Source organism: Pongo pygmaeus, chromosome 7, assembly GCF_028885625.2.
Source record: "Pongo pygmaeus isolate AG05252 chromosome 7, NHGRI_mPonPyg2-v2.0_pri, whole genome shotgun sequence".
Lineage (NCBI taxonomy): Eukaryota > Metazoa > Chordata > Mammalia > Primates > Hominidae > Pongo > Pongo pygmaeus.
This window is the reverse complement of record NC_072380.2, coordinates 85757153-85776653: the sequence shown is the minus strand read 5'-3', so window position 1 is coordinate 85776653 and position 19501 is coordinate 85757153. Positions and strand designations below refer to the sequence as shown.

At 36.6% G+C, this 19501-nt stretch overlaps 1 protein-coding gene and 1 pseudogene across 27 annotated transcripts in view; one reads left to right on the top strand and one right to left on the bottom strand.

Moving 5' to 3' along the window:
- The window catches only part of LOC129042867 (homeobox protein VENTX-like), a 31865-nt pseudogene extending 31350 nt beyond the window's left edge, over window positions 1-515 (bottom strand).
- Window positions 1-19501, top strand: part of STAU2 (staufen double-stranded RNA binding protein 2) — a 330823-nt gene that overhangs the window by 130099 nt on the left and 181223 nt on the right. For all 27 annotated transcript variants that reach the window (XM_054497841.2, XM_054497834.2, XM_063668903.1 and 24 more), the window contains 4 exons: window positions 2679-2838; window positions 4389-4496; window positions 6445-6657; window positions 16515-16652. In XM_054497841.2, coding sequence (XP_054353816.1) covers window positions 2679-2838; window positions 4389-4496; window positions 6445-6657; window positions 16515-16652 — 619 coding nt within the window. The remainder of the gene's footprint in view (window positions 1-2678; window positions 2839-4388; window positions 4497-6444; window positions 6658-16514; window positions 16653-19501) is intronic.

Sequence of the window (19501 nt, the reverse complement as noted above, 5' to 3'; positions counted from 1 at the left end):
GTCTGTCAGATTTCTGCATTAAGGGATTAAAATAAATTTCCGCATTAAAAGGATTAAAATAAAATAGATGATAGGAAATTGCGCACTTCAGTACACAATATTTAATTGTTGTAACCAAAAAGCAAAAAAGATTGTAGTTTTTTAATGCTTTTTAATCTTTGTTTATAATAAAAACACATTTAAAATGCTTTATCTTAATAGAAAACTGTGGTTCAAGAAAATTGATTTTAAGTTAAGCATTTAAAACAGCAACTTTTTCTTTTTTTTCATACTCTGAATTCCTCTCCTTCATTTGACACTGTTAATTATTCCTGTGCCTGACATTGTGTTGTAATTTTTCTTCTAACTTTGACCCTTTTTCATCTCTTTCACTGCTGTCTATTGTTTCCCTTGCACTTTGATCATAGGCATTAATCAGTTCCTAGCCTTAGGCTCTTTTTTGATTCCTTTACACTTACCCTTTCCAGGTGCTTATCCACTTGCATGGTTTCAATTATTGCCTCACAAATCTGCATCTTCAGTACTAATCAGCATTTCTAGTTCTTCACCTTCAGTAAACCTTCATTGATTAGTCCCATCTGCCTGGTGAATTCTTACATGATGGGCTCTATCCAGTTTATCTCAGGTTGAACATAGAGCGTCACTACTTGGATGTGCAGTAATTATCTGAAATATAGTAGGACCTCAATTGGACTTCTTTTTGCTTGGAAACAAACATTTTTTAGGACTGGAGTGATTTTTAACTCATTTTTTTCAGCATTGCAATTGTAAATCCACCATTCCATCAAAATCGATTCTGTTTATTTTGCTAAGTTGCTCAATTCAGTGGTCATATTTCTCAGTCATCAATGACTGTTAGTAGCATTAGATCCAATTAATCCCTCCCTTCTCCTTGATAGACTTTTTTCCCGTTTGGCTTTCAGGAAGGACATCGTGCTTGCTTGGCTTTTCTCCCATCACACCCTCCCACAGAGTTCTCATTATTTTATGCCTTTAAATACCACCTATATACTGATGATTCCCAAATGTTATTTCTACCTTGGACCTCTTTCCTGAAGTCCAGACTAATAAATTCAGTTGTCCAGTTGACATCTACACTTGGATATCTAATAGGTCTAATAATTGAACATCTCCGAAACAGCTGTTGAAATCCACCCCCAGCAAACCCATTTCTTTTGCAGTCTTCACTGTCTCAATAGATAGGTACTCCATTTTTCAGTTGTTTAGTTCTGAAACCGTGATGTCATCCCTGACTCCCCTCTCATATTCCATAGCCAGTCTTTGGGTAAACCCATCATCTCTACTTTCAAAATTCATCTAGAAACAATGACTTCTCGTTACTTCCATTGCTACCCCCTAGTTCAGGCCACTGTCACCTTTCCCCTTGATTATCCCGGTAGCCTATTAGATATCCTTGCTTCCAGCATTGTTCCCCTACAGTGTGTCCTCAAAATAGTAGTCAGATGGTTATTCCAAGAGATAAGTCAGATTATGTCACTTCTGTGTGCAAAACCTTCCAGTAGCTGGTCATTTCACTTGGGGTAAAAGATGCTTACAGCAATTTGTAGGGAAGGCCATATGGAATCTTGCCACCTCTTCTCACCTAGCTTTTCCTCTCTCCCTAAACTTTTGTCAGACAGGCCTCCTCCGAGTTACTTGAACATGCATGGCACGCTCCTGCCTCGCTGCCCTTGCTGCTGGTATACTCTGTGCTTCAGATGCACTGTCCCAGATATCTGCATGGCTTGTTCCCTAACTTATTTCACGTCTTTACACAATTGATATTTTCTCAATGAAACTTCTCTTGGCCACCCTATCTAAAACCTACCTCCCTGACACTTCTGAACCCTTTCCTCTTTACTTTTTCTTACATCTACCTCTAACATTCTAGGTATTCTACATATTTTTCTTATTGTTTATCTTCCCCACTCTAAGTGTTGTTGTTCATTGTCATAGTCCCCTGTCATATAGAAGATACTCCATAAATAATTGTTGAATTAATGGATTTTATTACATATCTTAATTTTTTCTGCTTAATTTCTTTTGGTTTTTTTGTTTCTTCTTACAGCCTCTGTTATCTCTTCATATCTGCATTATTGCAGTTTTTTAGTCACACATCATTAGCCTCATTACCTCAGTCACCGTAAAATGTATGAATATAACACTACCTGCTTAAGAATTGGCCTAAACTCCTTATTCTTATGCTGAATCTGCTCTCCTTATTACTTTGCATTGTAGTCGGTCCATTTCTCTGCTCCTATGTTTCTAATCATAATTATCTTCTGCAAAAAGCACAGTAATCTACATGTTGTCGCCTGAACAGTCTTGCGTGACCCAGCCTCTGTTGTAGCTTCACCAGACTGTTCACTTACTTCTGTCAAAATCTGACTGAAAACTTCTCACCAGGAAGTATCCTGTGATATAATTAAATAATTTTTACGGTATTGTTTTATGTTTAATGTTGTATTCTATATGTTTTTCATGGAGATCAGTATAAGCTATTATCTGTAGATGTATTGACTCACATTTTATCAAAAAAGTATGTTTTTGAGGTTAAAGTTTTATTAAGAGTATAGCACATTATATAATTGATACCATTTTAAACAAAATAAATCTTATGAATGATTATAGAGTGGTTTTATTAAGCTAACTTTAATGTTTTTATTTTCTTATTTTAGGTATCATTGCCCAGTGCCTAAGATCTTTTACGTTCAGCTCACTGTAGGAAATAATGAATTTTTTGGGGAAGGAAAGACTCGACAAGCTGCTAGACACAATGCTGCAATGAAAGCCCTCCAAGCACTGCAGAATGAACCTATTCCAGAAAGATCGCCTCAGGTGTGGTGCTGCTGCATGTGACAGTCTCTTCTTTCTAATTCCCCAGTGAAACAAATCAGAGCATTTTATAATTAAAATAAATAATCTGTTCTGATAGGGAAGAATACTAGAGTGAAGACCTGCTAAGATTTGCATCTCAGACTGTCTACTATACTTGCTTCATGTGTTCCTGCAGGGTGACTACCTTTCAGAGCTTTGGTTCTTCCCTTGAGTTCACTTCCCAGGCAACTGGGGATTTGGGGATGTATATGAGCATGAGAAATAACATTGATTTGGCTTATATTTCATACTATGTTTATTGAATATAGATTACATTGTGTGAATCTAGAATCAAGGATTTAAAGTGGAAGAGATTTTATGGATTTTTCAGTCCTCCTTTGTTTTGCAAATGACATTGAGGCTGTTCTTGAGTAATCTCACTCATTCTCATGGCTTCAGCTACTTTCTCGATTGACTTCAAAATAGTATCTCTAGCTCAGGCATGTCCTATACATAGCATAGTGAGCTTCCTTTTTTTTTTTTTTTTTTTTGAGATGGAGCCTTGCTCTGTTGCTCAGGCTGGAAGGCAGTGTGGCAGGATCTCAGCTCACTGCAACCTCCGCCTCCCAGGTTCAAGTGATTCTCCTGCCTTAGCCTCTTGAGTAGCTGGGACCATAGGCGCATGCTACCACGCCCAGCTAATTTTTTGTATTTTTAGTAGAGATGGGGTTTCACTGTGTTAGCCAGGATGTTCTAGATCTCCTGACCTCGTGATCTGCCTGCCTCGGCCTCCCAAAGTGCTGGGATTACGGGCGTGAGCCACCGCGCCCGGCAGCATAGTGAGCTTCTTACTTACCCTACAGTTCAACCTCTACAGTCTTCCTTTCCCCAAACCAATTGTTTCTTTCTCCTTTGATATTTATCTTAATGGCAGACTTAGGTGTTTTTCTGCTTGTACTCTTTCATGAGAGCTCCTATCTATTTTTTGTTCTGTTTTCCCACTAGATCATTCTCTCCCACTTCTTGACAGCAGGAATATTGTCTCTTTCTCTCTAATAGTTATAGTAAGTTCAGCATATATGAGGCCTTCCAGAAGTATGTGTTAAATAAGTGAATAAAGTAAACCGATGCCTGTGCCAGACATAGATCTCCAATTAGGATGCTCCTGGTTTGCATCCTGTACTCTTTCTGTAACTTCATCCTCATAGATCACATTAGAACACCAGTGGGGGAATTCCTGGATGTTGGGGGTTGGGTGGGTAGAGAACTCTAAAACAAGAGTGCCAGGTTTAGGGATGTAGGCTAAACTCAGATTAGTGTATGTTTGAGTAAAAGATTTCCAAAGTCTGCATTAAATGCTTTTCCTTCAAGGAAAACAAGCTAAAAACCGAGTAACAAAAAGCCTGGCAGCAAAGCCCTTGACTGCTGTGGTTACAGGAGAATGCAGCAGATACAGTCTATATAGTTTGTTTTTTCTTCTTGTAATTTAAATAGGCCATCTTGACTGTAGAATAAAAGTAAAGTTTGTTATAATGTCAAGATTCAGTGTTATCCTATTTTTTGTGATTTAGAATGGTGAATCAGGAAAGGATATGGATGATGACAAAGATGCAAATAAGTCTGAGATCAGCTTAGTGTTTGAAATTGCTCTGAAGCGAAATATGCCTGTCAGTTTTGAGGTATGTACTCGGTAGAGATCTTCCCATTTTTTCCCTTGCTGTGGTTATTTTAAACAAACAAACAAATCAAATTAACTGGTATACTAGTATCCTGCAAGAGTTAATGTGCTTCTATATGTTCAAACCCAGTGTTAATGAAATGATCTAGGCCTTGGTGAAAATAGAAATCATGATGATAACACAGATTCCTTCTGATTTTTTTTCTTTTCTGTATTAAGCCTTTTGTATACATGATATTTCAATTTTTATTATAAAAGTTATTTTCTGGGTATAGATATTTGTGGTATCCTATAGGATTTGGTATTTTAAATGGGATTAAATTAAATTCAAGTTAAGATTTAGTGACACACATGTTAATATCCCATTTTTTTTTCAATTGTGTGGAGGCCAAAATATGTTTAACTTTAACCTCAACTAACAAAATCACCAAGAAGTAAGATGTAATGAAGCAACTCTTGACTTTACAGCTAGATAAATATATCGCAAATATATTCATAAAATTGTATGAAATTTCAAAAAAGAAAACTTAAAAAAATAATTATTATAATACTTCCCTTATTAAGAGGTCGATAATTTTACAACTCATGTCTGGAAAGTAGACAAGAACCAGGAAATAAGCTGAAAGAGTTGTGGAGAATCTTCCCTCACATTGTATGACATTCACCTACTAGAAAGTTCCCACATCTTACTCATTGGCAGGATCATCTGAGTTGGACTGAGAAACTGTTCGCTTTCTCTTGGACACATTCTTACAAGTTGCATTATCTCAGTTCTCGGTCCACAGCTTGTTAAAAGCAGCAAAATGAGGAAGTCAGGGAGAGAATGTACTTGAGATCCTATTGGTCCAGCAAGAAATGATACGGAAAATTTGGAAAACCTGTAAAAAGTAATTGCTTATACTAAAAAATTATTGGGATTTGTTTTAAAGGCTACAATGAGTAAGAACAGACAGTTTTATTATTCTTAGATGTTCTTGGGAACATCAATATATTATGGTATAGGATATCTGATGTTTACAACGATGATCTAATGTGAACAATTAAAGGTTAAATATTTAGTGTTCTCTATTAAGTCAGTAAAATATATTCTTTTTTTTTTAAAAAAAAATTGAGAAGAATGTCCATCAAAGTGGTTAAAATAAACAGCTTTGATGTTTAAACTAGTAAACCTAAATTACTTGGAAAGTGTGCTTATGATAAATTCCTCATCCCTAATAATGTCACCTTATTGAGATATTGCGGTGCTTTCATTCCTTTTCCTAACTGGTATCCAATATTAGAAGACAGAATTTCAGCAGATTGAACAAGGTTTAGGAACATTACATTCATAGTTGACAGACCCATAACTCATTACTCTAGAAGGCTAGGAATTTTTTTGGCATACCTACTTACCTTTTAAAAATCATGTCACAAGAATAAATATCCCTTTCTGTAAAACAGCTTTTGACATCCCTATCAAAAACAGCTTATTTTTATCCATCGACTGTTTTTGAGAGGCTTCCACAGGCACTGTGCCTTGTGGTTTATAGAACTACTCGTTTCTCCAGCAATTTACTCATACATAGGAGGAAGTTAGATATGTAATTATATACAAATTATCATTCTAGATGACCAATCTAATATGGTATCTAATCTAATGGTATCTTTGATGTTCTTAAATTTGTGTTCAATAAGACATGGAGAAACTAATTAGAATGATCTGTTTTAAAGTAATAAATCATTTTGACTATGAATCAAATGTGTTTATTTAAATTTCTTTTGTTTCAATTGCATTAAGCGTCAAGTGTCATAAATAGTCCCAATATAATACCTTCATAATAGCTTTCTTAAAGAAATAGTATAATTTTGGCATAATGCTAATTTTGGTTTTGATATGAATATTAAGTCATACTTTAAGAATACATCTTAAGTGCCTATCCATTATTTAATATTTTACTTGTATTTAATAGGTTATTAAAGAAAGTGGACCACCACATATGAAAAGCTTTGTTACTCGAGTGTCAGTAGGAGAGTTCTCTGCAGAAGGAGAAGGAAATAGCAAAAAACTCTCCAAGAAGCGTGCTGCGACCACCGTCTTACAGGAGCTTAAAAAACTTCCACCTCTTCCTGTGGTGGAAAAGCCAAAACTATTTTTTAAAAAACGCCCTAAAACAGTAGTAAAGGTAAGTTTATATTTGTGAACATCAGTCAGTTTTACTAAATAAATATTATAGTAGCTATAGATAAGCATTTTTCTATAAGGCAGATCCCTGAACTTATGGACTATATACAGTCCTGAAATCAGGGCAGGACATGTGACTATAAATTAATGACAATTCTGTTTTGCTTTTTAAATACCTGTGCACCTGCATTTTTTCATCAAATAATCATAATACCTTAGGTATTTATGTATTTCTTTGTTGTTTAAAAAGTGCTTTACCATTCATGTCACCTTTACTATAATCCCCCTCATGACCGTGTAAGGTAGATGATGTTAGCCCTCATTTTACAAATAAGATTTTACAAAACGTGTTCAAAGAGTTTGCCCATTTTTATTCAGCAATCATGTCAAACCTCCTGAACTGCTCTGATCTCTAATCCAGTGTTCTTTCTGCACACAAGGCTGTTACGTAGTAACTTCTTAGGATATCATGAAATGGTAACAGGATACACACAAAAAATCATGTGACTAATACTAACAATGATAGCTACAGCAGCTGGAAATCATAAAGCAGTCTATGTGCCAGACTTTGTCCCAACACTTTGCATGCTTTAATCACATTTAATCCACATAGCAACCACATGAAGTAGATGGTGTTATTTTGTTGCCATTCGTTCAGATGTGTATACCTTGCCAAAGAAGAATATAGAGCACACAGCTTTTCAAGATATTGTGACTCTTTTATTGGGTCAGAATTTATTTACATTAATAAGAGAAGAAAGGTAAATATCAGAGGAATGAGATGAATCAGCATTTAGTACAGGACAGTGCCTGTGAATGCTTGACACGTATGATATGTCTGGAGCTAGAGTTTTGTGTTTCCAGAGAAAGCCTTAAATTGCCAGCATTTCAGTTGCTGGCTCAGCCTCACTGATTTAGCAGCCTTCTTCTGATCAGGCTATACAAATGAAGGATTACAGATAAGAAATATATTTAATCTCAATGGATTTCTTTTGATTGCACAATGGCACAATTTAGGTATTTTTACAGGTTTTATACCTTTGTACCTTTATTTAAAAATACATATATACAAAAATAACTACTTAAATACTTGTTTTTAATGAATACTGACATTACTTCACTTAGAAGATGTAGTAGGTAATGCATTCCCTGAACTGGAATTATATGTTATATGTAAGGTAGACTAAAAATAAATACAAATAGATCCACTTATCATGAGTCATAGTGATCAAAGAGGACTGGCACTTTCATTCATATGCTCCTCCTACACAGTCAGGAGTAGAATATAGCTATTAAGAGAATGACCTTTGGAGTCAATTCTGAGTGTGAATCCCTGTGGCCTGAGCAAGTTACCTAACTTTAAAAATATTTCTTCATTTATAAAGTGGGAATAGTAACTGACCTTGCTTTGCTATATGGGATTGTTATAAGTATTAACTGAAACAATGCACAAAATGCATTAGTAATTATTAAGTATTCATTGTTATTAATGATAATGCAAATACTGTAATAAATAACACATATTAACTATTGGTATTTTGTATCTAATACTACCTATTCACATTTTATGTTTATGTGAATATATCCATGAACTGTCTTCTTAAATCTATTAATATATAAAATCTATGGCTTTTCTATGATGGAACAACAGCATTTTATGTTGGAATGGTGGCACAAAACTGGTCACATAACTTCCGTCTGCTCTATTAAACTAAGTTTTATCTTGATAAATTAAGAATAATAAACCAGGCTGGGCACGGTGGCTCATGCCTGTAATCCCATCACTTTTGGGAGGCTGAGGCTTGTGGATCATTTGAGGCCAGGAGTTCGAGACCAGCATGGCCAACATGGCGAAACTTGGTCTCTACTAAAAATACAAAAATTAGTCAGATGTGGTGGCATGCGTCTGTAATCCCAGCTACAGCTCAGGAGGCTGAGGCATGAGAATCGCTTGAACCTAGGAGGCAGAGGTTGAGGTGAGCCAAGATCACTGCCACTGCACTCCAGCCTGGGTGACAGAATGAGATTCCATCTCAAAATGATAATAATATTAATAATAATAATAATAAACTGTTAGGCTGGAAAAGATCTGTACATTTCTGTAGTAGGATATAAATCTAACTCTTGTTTTAACTATAGCTATTAAAAGCAAGATTATTATTTAAATGTTATTCCCCAGAGGTGGGAGACAGGAGAAACATTTTGAATTCTCAGTTATTTGCTACTGCTTCCAGTATATAAGCAATATTATCCCAGAACTTCCCTCCTATGCATCATTCAGATCTCAGCATAAACTTGATTTTTTTAGGAACTCCTCTGGTCCTCTCCTACTCCCATTCTAGGTTAGCCTCCTGCATTTTTCCTCATATACATCACACTTGGAGTTACTTTTGCCATGTCTTTCTTATGTTAAAATAAAGCTTGTAGATACCCTCTGAAATGTAAGATTATTCTGAGAGAACAACATGTGTATAATGAGTTGGAATCTAGATAATTTTAAGTATGTTCATACCTTATAATATGTCAGTAAATGGATCAGCTTGGAATAGTATCCTGATTTTTAGCATTTTCCTCACTTCCTTGTATGGCTTATACATTGAGGGTCTATAGTTTGTTACACTCAATGGAAGCAGATAAAATATCTATGATTATTTGCCTTGGTTTTATTTAAAGTAATAAAATAATCACATTGTCTCATTTGATCACTTAATCACTCTGTGATGCAGCATTCATTTCCATCTTACAGATGAGTCCCTTTGTATTTAAGAAACCTATCCAAGATCCTGTAGCAGAATCAGCTTTCAGATCCAGTTGTCACGTCTGACTCCAGTGCCCATTTGATACTGGTTAATTGTGAACTTTTGGATTTTCAGATTCACTGTATAGGGTTATCCTGTTAACATGTAAAACTGCCCTGATAATGTCTTTGTGTTTACATTCTGTTTTTAAATGTAATTCTCCTCTATAAGACGAGACTACAAAGAAGGCTTTCTAATCTTAGAGATCAAATGTTCTGGACAGTTATTACAAGACTGTCCTTACTGGTATATAGAATGATGATTTAAGATTTGCTGTCCAAGGAATAACTTAATTGTCAAGTGTGCTGGTAGTTCATTTCAGTCAGAGCAAGAAACCAAGTCATCCCCTCCCTTGCTGCCTTTTTTTTTTTTTTTTGAGACAGGGTCTAACTCTGTTTCCCAAGCTGGAGTGCAGTGGCACCATGATCTTGGCTGGCTGCAACTTCTGCCTCCTGGGTTCAAACGATTCTCCCATGTCAGCCTCCGTAGTAGCTGGGACTAGGCATGTGCCACCATACCTAGTTAATTTTGGTATTTTTTGGTAGAGATGGGGTTTTACTGTGTTGGCCAGGCTGGTCTTAAACTCCTGACCTAAAGTGATCTGCCTGCCTTTGCGACCCAGAGTTTTATTTATTTATTTATTTATTTATTTATTTATTTATTTATTTATTTATTTATTTAAACAGGGTCTCACCTGTTGCCCAGGCTGGAGTGCAATGGTAGGATCTCAGCTCACTGCAGCCTTGATTTTTCTGGTCTCGGGTGATCCTCCCACCTCAGCCTCCCAAGTAGCTAGGACTACAGGCACAACACCACCATGCGCAGCTAATTTTTTGTATTTTTTGTAGAGACAGGGTTTTGCAATGTTGTGCAGGCAGGTCTCAAGCTCCTGGGCTCAAGTGATCTGCCTGCCTTGGCCTCCCAAAGTGCTGCGATTAAAGGCATGAGCCACCGCACCCAGCCCCAAGCAATTCTTAATGTACGCTGAACTCCATCATTATCTAAATTGGATTTATGTGTCTGATTCTTTTCATTACAATCTATATCAACAATAATTTCCTTGGAACTGAGAGACATTCTTTGAGTCAAATTAAACAGAAATAAAGACAGTATGCCACTGGAAACACATTCCTACTTATTTAACATCTTCATAAACTGGGCATACTACTTCTAGTGCTAGACTCAGAGCTTCTCTTTACCTTTTCATTGGGATTTCAATCTTAGACTTATAAATTATTATGTGGATTTGTCTTTTCTCATCAGTCCCTCTTCATTCCCCTTATAATTAATTTAATTCTTTTTTTTTTTTTTTTTTTAATTGAGACAGGGTCTTGCTCTGTTGCCAGGCTGGAGTGCAATGGCACGATCTCGGCTCACTGCAACCTCCGCCTCCTGGGTTCAATCAATTCTCCTGCCTTAGCCTCCCGAGTAGCTGGGATTACAGGTGCACACCACCATGCTCAGCTAATTTTTTTGTATTTTTAGTAGAGACAGTGTTTAACCATGTTGGCCAGGCTGGTCTTGATCTCCTGACCTCATATTCCACCTGCCTCGACCTCCCAAAGTGCTGGAATTACAGGCGTGAGCCAGCGCGCCCAGCCCTTTATTTGATTTTTATTTTTCAGGATATAAGTAGAAGTTGAAACCAGTATTTTATCAAAAGCTAAAAGTTTCCTTTGCTCTTTCCTTTCCCTTCATCTAACCATTGCAACAGTGAAGTTCTCAGTCTTTTTCCTCCTCTTTTCCTAAGCTGTTCTTCTGCTTCTAGGGGTTCAATTTCATCTTTAAATAGATGATTTCCTAGTACTGTATGCTCTGCACTACCTATTAGACACCCCCACTTACTATTTCACGGGCACCTCAAGTTTTGGGCCCAAATTCATCATGTTCCCTTCTAAACCTCTTTCTTCTGCAGCATTCTTTATCTCAGTGACTGGCACTAACATCCAGCTGCTGAAACTGCTGGGGTTCATTTTTAACTTCTCTTTTTTTTTGAAGATGGAGTTTTGCTCTTGTTGCTCAGACTGGAGTGCAATGGCACTATCTCGGCTCACTGCAACCTCTGCCTCCTGGGTTCAAGCGATTCTCATGCCTCAGCTGGAATTACAGGTGCCCACCACCATGCCCGACTAATTTTTGTATTTTTAGTAGAGACGGGGTTTCACCATGTCGGCCAGGCTGGTCTGGAACTCCTGACCTTGTGATCCACCCACCTCAGCCTCCCAAAGTGCTGGGATTACAGGTGTGAGCCACTGCGCCCGATGTTTAACTTCTCTCTTACCCCTCACGTCCAATCAGTCATTAAGTCCTATTATTCTGTCAGCTAATATTTCTTTTTTTTCTTTTTCTTTTTTTTTTTTTTTTTTATGAGACAGAGTCTTGCTCTGTCGCCCAAGCTGGAATGCAGTGGTGTGATCTCAGCTCACGCAACCTCCGCCTCCTGGGTTCAAGTGATTCTCCTGCCTTCCTCAGCCTCCTGAGTAGCTGGGATTACAGGCGCGCGCCACCACACCTGGCTAATTTTTGTATTTTTAGTAGAGATGGGGTTTCACCATGTTGGTCAGGCTGGTCTCGAACTCCTGACCTTGTGATCCGCCCTGCCTTGGCCTCTCAAAGTGCTGGGATTACAGGAGTGAGCCACTGTGCTTGGCCTTGTCACCTAATGTTTTTTAAGTTGGTTCCTTTCTTTCCATCCCTTCTGCCACTCTTTGGTCCAACTCACAGTCGTCTATTAACCTGAACTACTACAGTTAAGGTTTTAACTGGCTACAATACTCTTGACACCAAATGATTGTTTAAAAAGTATGATCTTTTAGAGACACCTGTCTAATCATATCATGCCTCTGCTTAAAACCTTTTAGTAATTTTCTTACTCTTTGGATAAAGTCCAAAATCCTAAACATAGTTTGAAAGACGATAAGGGATCTGCCTGGAGGCTGTACCTGGAGCACCAAACTACAGATTGTCAAGACGAAATGGCAGCAATCATCCGGAAGAGCTAAGACTGCACAGTGGCTCTTACATAAGTTTAGTGTAACGTGTAATCTGTAACAGAGTGATTATCCATGTCTCTACAGATAGTAGAGACAAGAATACATTTTCATAGGTGGAAATAAAGTTTTGACCATATAATATACGCAGACTTTTATTTCTAGGAAAAATACATGAAGAAAGTTCATATGCAGAAAGATAATTTGGTTTCCAAGAATTTTTGCTTTTTTTTTTTTTTTTTTGAGACGGAGTTTTGCTCTTGTTGCCCAGGCTGGAGTGCAATGGCATGATCTCGGCTCACCGCAACCTCCGCCTCCCGGGTTAAAGTGAATCTCCTGCCTCAGCCTCCCTAGTAGCTGGGATTACAGACATGTGCCACCATGGCCGGCTAATTTTTTATACGTTTTTTTTTTTTAGTAGAGATAGGGTTTCTCCATGTTGGTCAGGCTGGTCTCGAACTCCCGACCTCAGGTGATCCGCTCGCCTCGGTCTCCCAAATTGCTGAGATTACAGGCATGAGCCATCACGCCCGGCCTGAATTTTTGCTTTTATGTTATAATACATGCAAAAAGCTATATATAAACTTGTGTATAAGTAAAAAAGCATACTAAGTAAGTGTGAGAAAGACCTACTGCCCAACTTGAGTATAAAACATTTCTCAATAAGCTTTGAAGCCCTCTGGATGCTCTTCTTCCATCATGTCCTCATGCAACCTTCCCTAGGCAACCTCTATCACTAGTTTTGTGTGACCATTTCCTACCTTATAGTTTTACTATGTTTGTTTTTCTAAAAAAAGTTATTTGTGTAGTTCCTTTAAACAACTTTATTGAGGTATAATTGACATAGGGTGACTTGTATATGTTTAAAGTGCACTGTTTGATATGTTTTCGTATTTGTTTGCATGTGTAAAACTATGACCACAATCAAGATAATGAACCCATCCATTCCTCCCAGAATTTTGCTCATGCCTCTTTGTAATCTACCTTCATTTGCCGAGAAACCACTCTTTTTGGCTGGCTTCTTTAACCCAGCATAATTATTTTGAGATTCATCCTTATTGTTGCATGCATGAATTGGTAGTTCTGTTTTTTTGCAGGTAATATTTCATTGAATTGATATACCACCACTTGTTTATCCATTCACCTGTCAGTGGATATTTGGGCTGCTTCTAATTTTTGATTGTTACTCATAAAGCAGCTATGAATATTTGTGTGTATATCTTAAGAGCATATACTTTCATTTCTTTTGGGTAAATCCTTCAAAGTGGAATGGCTTGGTTATTTAGTAGGTATATAGTCAACTTTAGTTTTTCAAAGTTGTAGCAGCTGTGCACTTTTACATTCTCATCAGCAGTGTGTGATAACTCCAATTGTTTCACGTCCTTGCTAACACTTAGCATAGTTTTTAAAATTTCAGATGTTCACATAGATGGGTATTGATATCTCATTTTGGTTTTAATTTACATTTCCTCTGTGGCAGATGATATCGAGAATTTTTTATGTGTTTACTGTCACATGAGGCCTGATGAAGGTTTATTTAAATTTTTTGCCAGCTTAACAAATTTTAATTGCTTATTTCAAATAATAATAAATTTATTATTGAATTTTTAGAGATCTTTATACACTCTGGATACAGGTGCTTTATTACATGTGTACTTTGCAAATATTTTCTTCAAGCCTGTGACTTGTCTTTTTCAAAGAGCAGAAGTTATTAATTTTGAAGATTTATTATATTTATTTTATTATTATTTATATTATTGTTTCATTTTATTATTATTAGTTTTTTTACATGGAACGTGATTTTGGTGTTATATCTAAGAAATTGTTACCTAACCAAGTTATAAAAATTTTTCTTCTGGAAGTCTTATAGTTTTAGAAATTACCTTTACGTCTATGAGGCATTTTGAGTTAATTATTTTTATAAATTATATGAGGTTTGGCTTGAAGATTTTTTTTCTTTTTCTTTTTACATATGAATAGCCAATTGTCCCAACACTATTGGCTGAAAAGACTACCCCACTGAATTCCTTTTGTGCCTTTGTTGAAAATCATGTGACTCTGTGTGTGTGTGTGTGTGTGTGTGTGTGTGTGTGTGTGTGTATATGTATCTGTGTCTGGGCACTTATTCTGTTTCATTGGTCCCTTTGTCTATCTTTATACCAATACTACACACACTGTCTTGAATGCCATAGTTTTATAATCTTGAAATTAGGTAGTCTGAGTCTTTTTTTTTTTTTCCCCAAAGTTTTGGTTCTTTGTCCTTTGCATTTCCATATGAATTTTAGTATCAGTTTACACATTAAATTTTAAAAAGCCAACTGGGGGCCAGGTGCGGTGGCTCATGCCCATAATCTGAGCACTTGGCGAGGCCGAGGTGGAAGGATCACTTGAGGTCACGAGTTTGAGACCAGCCTGGCCAACATGGTGGAACCCTGTCTCTACGAAAAATACAAAGATTAACCAGGCATGGTGGCGTGTGCCTGTAGTCCCAGCTACTCGGGAAGCTGAGGCAGGAGAATCGCTTGAACCCAGGAGACAGAGGTTGCTGTTAGCTGAGATCGTGCCACTGCACTCCAGCCTGGGCAACAGAGTGAGACTCTGTCTCAAAAAAAAAAAAAAAAAAAAGGAAAAAAGCCTACTGGGATTTTGAGGAGAATTGACATCTTATTGTTGAGTCTTCTGATCGATGAACATGATGTATTGACTATTTAGATCTTAATTTCAGCAGTATTTTGTGGTTTTAGCAGGCTTTACATAAAATATACTATACATATATATTGTTCTGTAGCTTGCCTTTTTTACTTACTATTCTTTCTGAAATTCATTCATCTTGATGCATGTAGCAATAATTAATTCATTTTCACTGCTGTATACCATTCCATTATATGAACATGCTATAATTTATCTGTTCTTTTATTGATGAATATTCTAGTTTTTTTTTCCTATTTCAAATAATGCATCTGTGGATATTCTTGTACATATGAGCTACTGTGCATGGGTTACGGTTTTCTAAGGTATATATGTGCCTAGGAATAGGCTAGTTGGGGTAGGATGTACCATCTCAGGCTTTACTAGACATTGCCAGGTTGTTTTCCGATTTATAGTACTCCCAGTGTTTTATAAGAGTTTCTGTTACTCCCCCTTCTCACCACTTGGGGCTGTTAGACTTCTTAATTTTTGCTAATTTGGTGGATGTGAAATAGTAACTCACCGAGGTTTTTAATATGTATTTTCTGTGTCCTAGAGGTTAGTTATCATTTCATATATTGAGTTTTTCCTTATGTGAAGTATTTATCTCTTTTGCCCATTTCCCTTTTATATTCTCTTTTTCTTAGTACTTTTTAGGGGTCTTAAAAATATATTTTGGATACTGGATATGTCTTTTTAAAATTACGTGTGTTGTGGCCGGCTGCTGTGGCTCACACCTGTAATCTCAGCACTTTGGGAGGCCAAGGCCAGTGGGATCACCTGAGGTCAGGAGTTCAAGACCAGCTTGGCCAACGTGATGAAACCCCATCTCTACTAAAAATATAAAAATTAGCCGAGCATGGTGTGGGCGCGCCTGTAGTTCCAGCTATTTGGGAGGCTGAGGCACGAGAATCGCTTGAACCCGGCAGGTGGAGGTTATGGTGAGCTGAAATTGCACTACCGCACTCCAGCCTGGGCGAAGAGTGAAACTCTGTCTCAAAAAAATAAATAAAATAAAATAAAATGATATGTGTTGCAGAGATCTCCTCCCAGTTCATGGTTGGTCTTCTTATGTTCTTATTGATGTTTCTTGATGAACAGAAGTTGTGAAGCATCTCTGGTATACTGAAGAGTTTGCCCAATTTAAAAAGCATAGTTGACCCACCTTGCCATTAATACATCTAAGCCCCAAGTCCCATAGAAGCCTTGGTTACAGGTCTATTTTATGATTTTCCTTTATAAATATTCATAAATGACTCATTTATCTTTTCTAGTCACAGTTTTGGGGTGTGGGGGTGGAGGGAAGAAGCACTGTTTCTTTAAGGATTCAATAACAAGTTTCACAAGCATATTTTAAAACTTTTTCTTAAATTAATTTTTAGGCCGGACCAGAATATGGCCAAGGGATGAACCCTATTAGCCGCCTGGCGCAAATTCAACAGGCCAAAAAGGAAAAGGAGCCGGATTATGTTTTGCTTTCAGAAAGAGGAATGCCTCGACGTCGAGAATTTGTGATGCAGGTATTTCTAACCTTTTAAAACTATTGAAAAGATTTAGAAATCCCCAGGATGGAGTAGACATTTGGGCAAAAGGCAAACTAGGACTTTAGAGCAGAAAATAAAACTGTTTCCAGTTAAAGCATTCATTCCGTCCAGGCTCACCTACCAACTTGGTGGAAACATTCAAGTGTCAAGGACATGTTACAGTAGACAACATGAGTTTTCCAAGGGACTCTGAGTTCACACAGGTTATTTATCGTGGAGTTTATCATTTAATGCCTATCTCTTAACTTTTTGTGTTACATTTTGTAGCTGGAGTCTATTAACTACTGGGAATTGGAGACATGTGGAATTAGAAACAAAATTTAGAAGGATGGATGTAGTAGATGGATCAGGGCCAAAATCCTGAGCTTGTGGGCTGTCAGGAAAGTTAGGAAAAGAGAGTAAGCAGGCTAGCTAACCATGGTGGGGGCTGAGGCACTCAGAATTGCTGAGATCTGACCGCTGCATTGTGGAGCCAAGAAAATCGAGGAATGGCTGCTAGTGTATTGGTGGATGGGCTAGGAATGAGGTAAAATGCCTAAAATGCTCTCCTTTTCAACCCCTACCTATTCATCTTCATTTGCCAGCTCAAACTCCAGTCTTAAGAAATTTTTCTTTCACTTTTTTATTACAATTTCAAACATATCCAAAGGTGGGGAGAGAATAGTAATGGACCACTAATATGCCCATCACTCAAACACAACAGTTATTAAGATTTTTGCCACACTTGATTCAGCTATTTTTCTCTTCTCCCTCTCTTTCTTCCTTTCTCTCTTCTTTTCCTGAAGTATTTCAAAGATAATTTCTAACTATGTGTCATTTCAGCCTTACATATTCAGTGTATATTTCTAAGAAATATGAAAGCTTTTCTTACATTAGACATGATTCATTAGAATCATCTAATACTCAGTCTATATTTAAATTATTATTTTCCCCAAGCTGTTTTTTAATTTTTTGTTTTTTTTTTTTTTTTGGTGGGGCAACAGGGTCTTGTTCTGTCAGCCAGGCTGGAGTACGGTGGCATGATCATGGCTCACTGCAGCCTTGATTTCCTGGGCTCAAGAGATCCTCCCTTTTCAGCCTCCTGAGTAGCTTAGGATTACAGGCATATACTACCATGGCCAGCTAATTAAATGTTGTTTTATTGTTGTTGTTTATAGAGACAAGGTCTTACTTTGTAACCCAGGCTAGTCTTAAACTCCTGGCTTCAAGTGATCCTCTTGCTTCAGCCTCTCAAAGTGTTAGGATTACAGGCGTGAGCCACTGTGCTTAGTCCCAAACTGTTTTTTAAATAATTGGTTAGTCAAAGAAACTTTTTAGTCAAATCCAAGGATATCACATTTTATGTAACTTAGATAAAATCAACAAATATTAAGTGCTGACCATGTGGTAGACATTTTGGCACTCAAATACAGTGTCTTATATTGATTAAGTGTATAGCTAAGTTGTGCCTTCCCTCCCAATTTATAATCTCCATGTTTCTTTATCTTACAGTACCCAATACAGTGGTTTGTAAATAGTAGGACCTTAATAAACATTTGATAGATATTTGCTGCCTGCCTTCCTGCCTGTATGGCTTTTGTTGGAGATGTTAACTTATAATGTAGTCATAGATAAGTCACTCCTGGGAACCCAGATATCCGAAAAGAGAGGAATTCTCTGGTTAGTAATCACATTATTGTCAAGATGTTATTAGGATCCAGCACATGATTGTTTTATTATTTTCACTGGTAAAATGTGTTCACTATTTTTTTCCTTAACATTCTTAACTTTGAAGAATTCTGGAACATATACTTTGAATGCCAAAGCTTGAAGAAAAAAATTGCCTGAATTTTAGACATGTATTGGGAATATAAACTGGCTTTGGCTTTATTAAACAAATCCTTTTCTACAGAGTATATTGAGTACCTCTTTTGAAAGAGGAATTTAGCATATCTTAGGCCAGCTTCCATTTTATGGGTATTCATAAACATTCTAGTCAAATGGGGACATTTGGCTGTGCTTTTAAATGTTTTCGCACTGAATTCATATTGTTTTTTCCCCTTCTGGAAGCCCCAGTGGATTCATTACAGTATTGCAGCAATTTTATCAAAGTAACAGCTTTTGTATAAACTACTTAGACAATGTTATCATTTGTTATAATTGAATGTGGCAGCAAAAAAAAAAAAAAAAAAGAGATGAGATGCTCATTTTTATCTATTACCAAAGAAAAGTCTGTATATTATAAAATGGATGCAGTTACTTATGTTGATTACTAGATAAACAAAAGAAAATCTCCAATGACATTATTTGGGTATTTTATTTCAGAGCAGATTTCTTAAAGCTTTTCATTTTTTTGGTGAGGAGTATTTTAATCTTTCAAACAGAAAATAATAACTAAACCAAATTGCATATCAGCACACTGTGTTACTAACTTTTCAGCCTGTGATTGAGATCACCAGGTTGTTAAAAAATAAATAAAAATTAAGTTTTTGGCAAATCCTATTTCAGAACTTTTTAGTTTCTTAGGTTTTTGAGGATTTGATTCATGTGAATGAGCTGTTAAATTTAAAGATGAACATTTGGCAGTCTTAAATTTACTGCATGGTAAAATAATTGAGCTTCTTTACAGATAGAAATTAACATTTAAATGTAGAGACCGTATTTACAATAGTTATAAAATTTGTGACCTCTCAAGGAAGATGACTTGTGAAATTTATATACTTACTTAACTTTTATAATAAAGTGATGTTTTGAGTGACCCTTGTGTTTATTAGCAGGGAATGAAAGTCCTTTGGCAATGTGGTCTTTTTATATTAACAAATTAGGATAACTGCTTACAAACTATT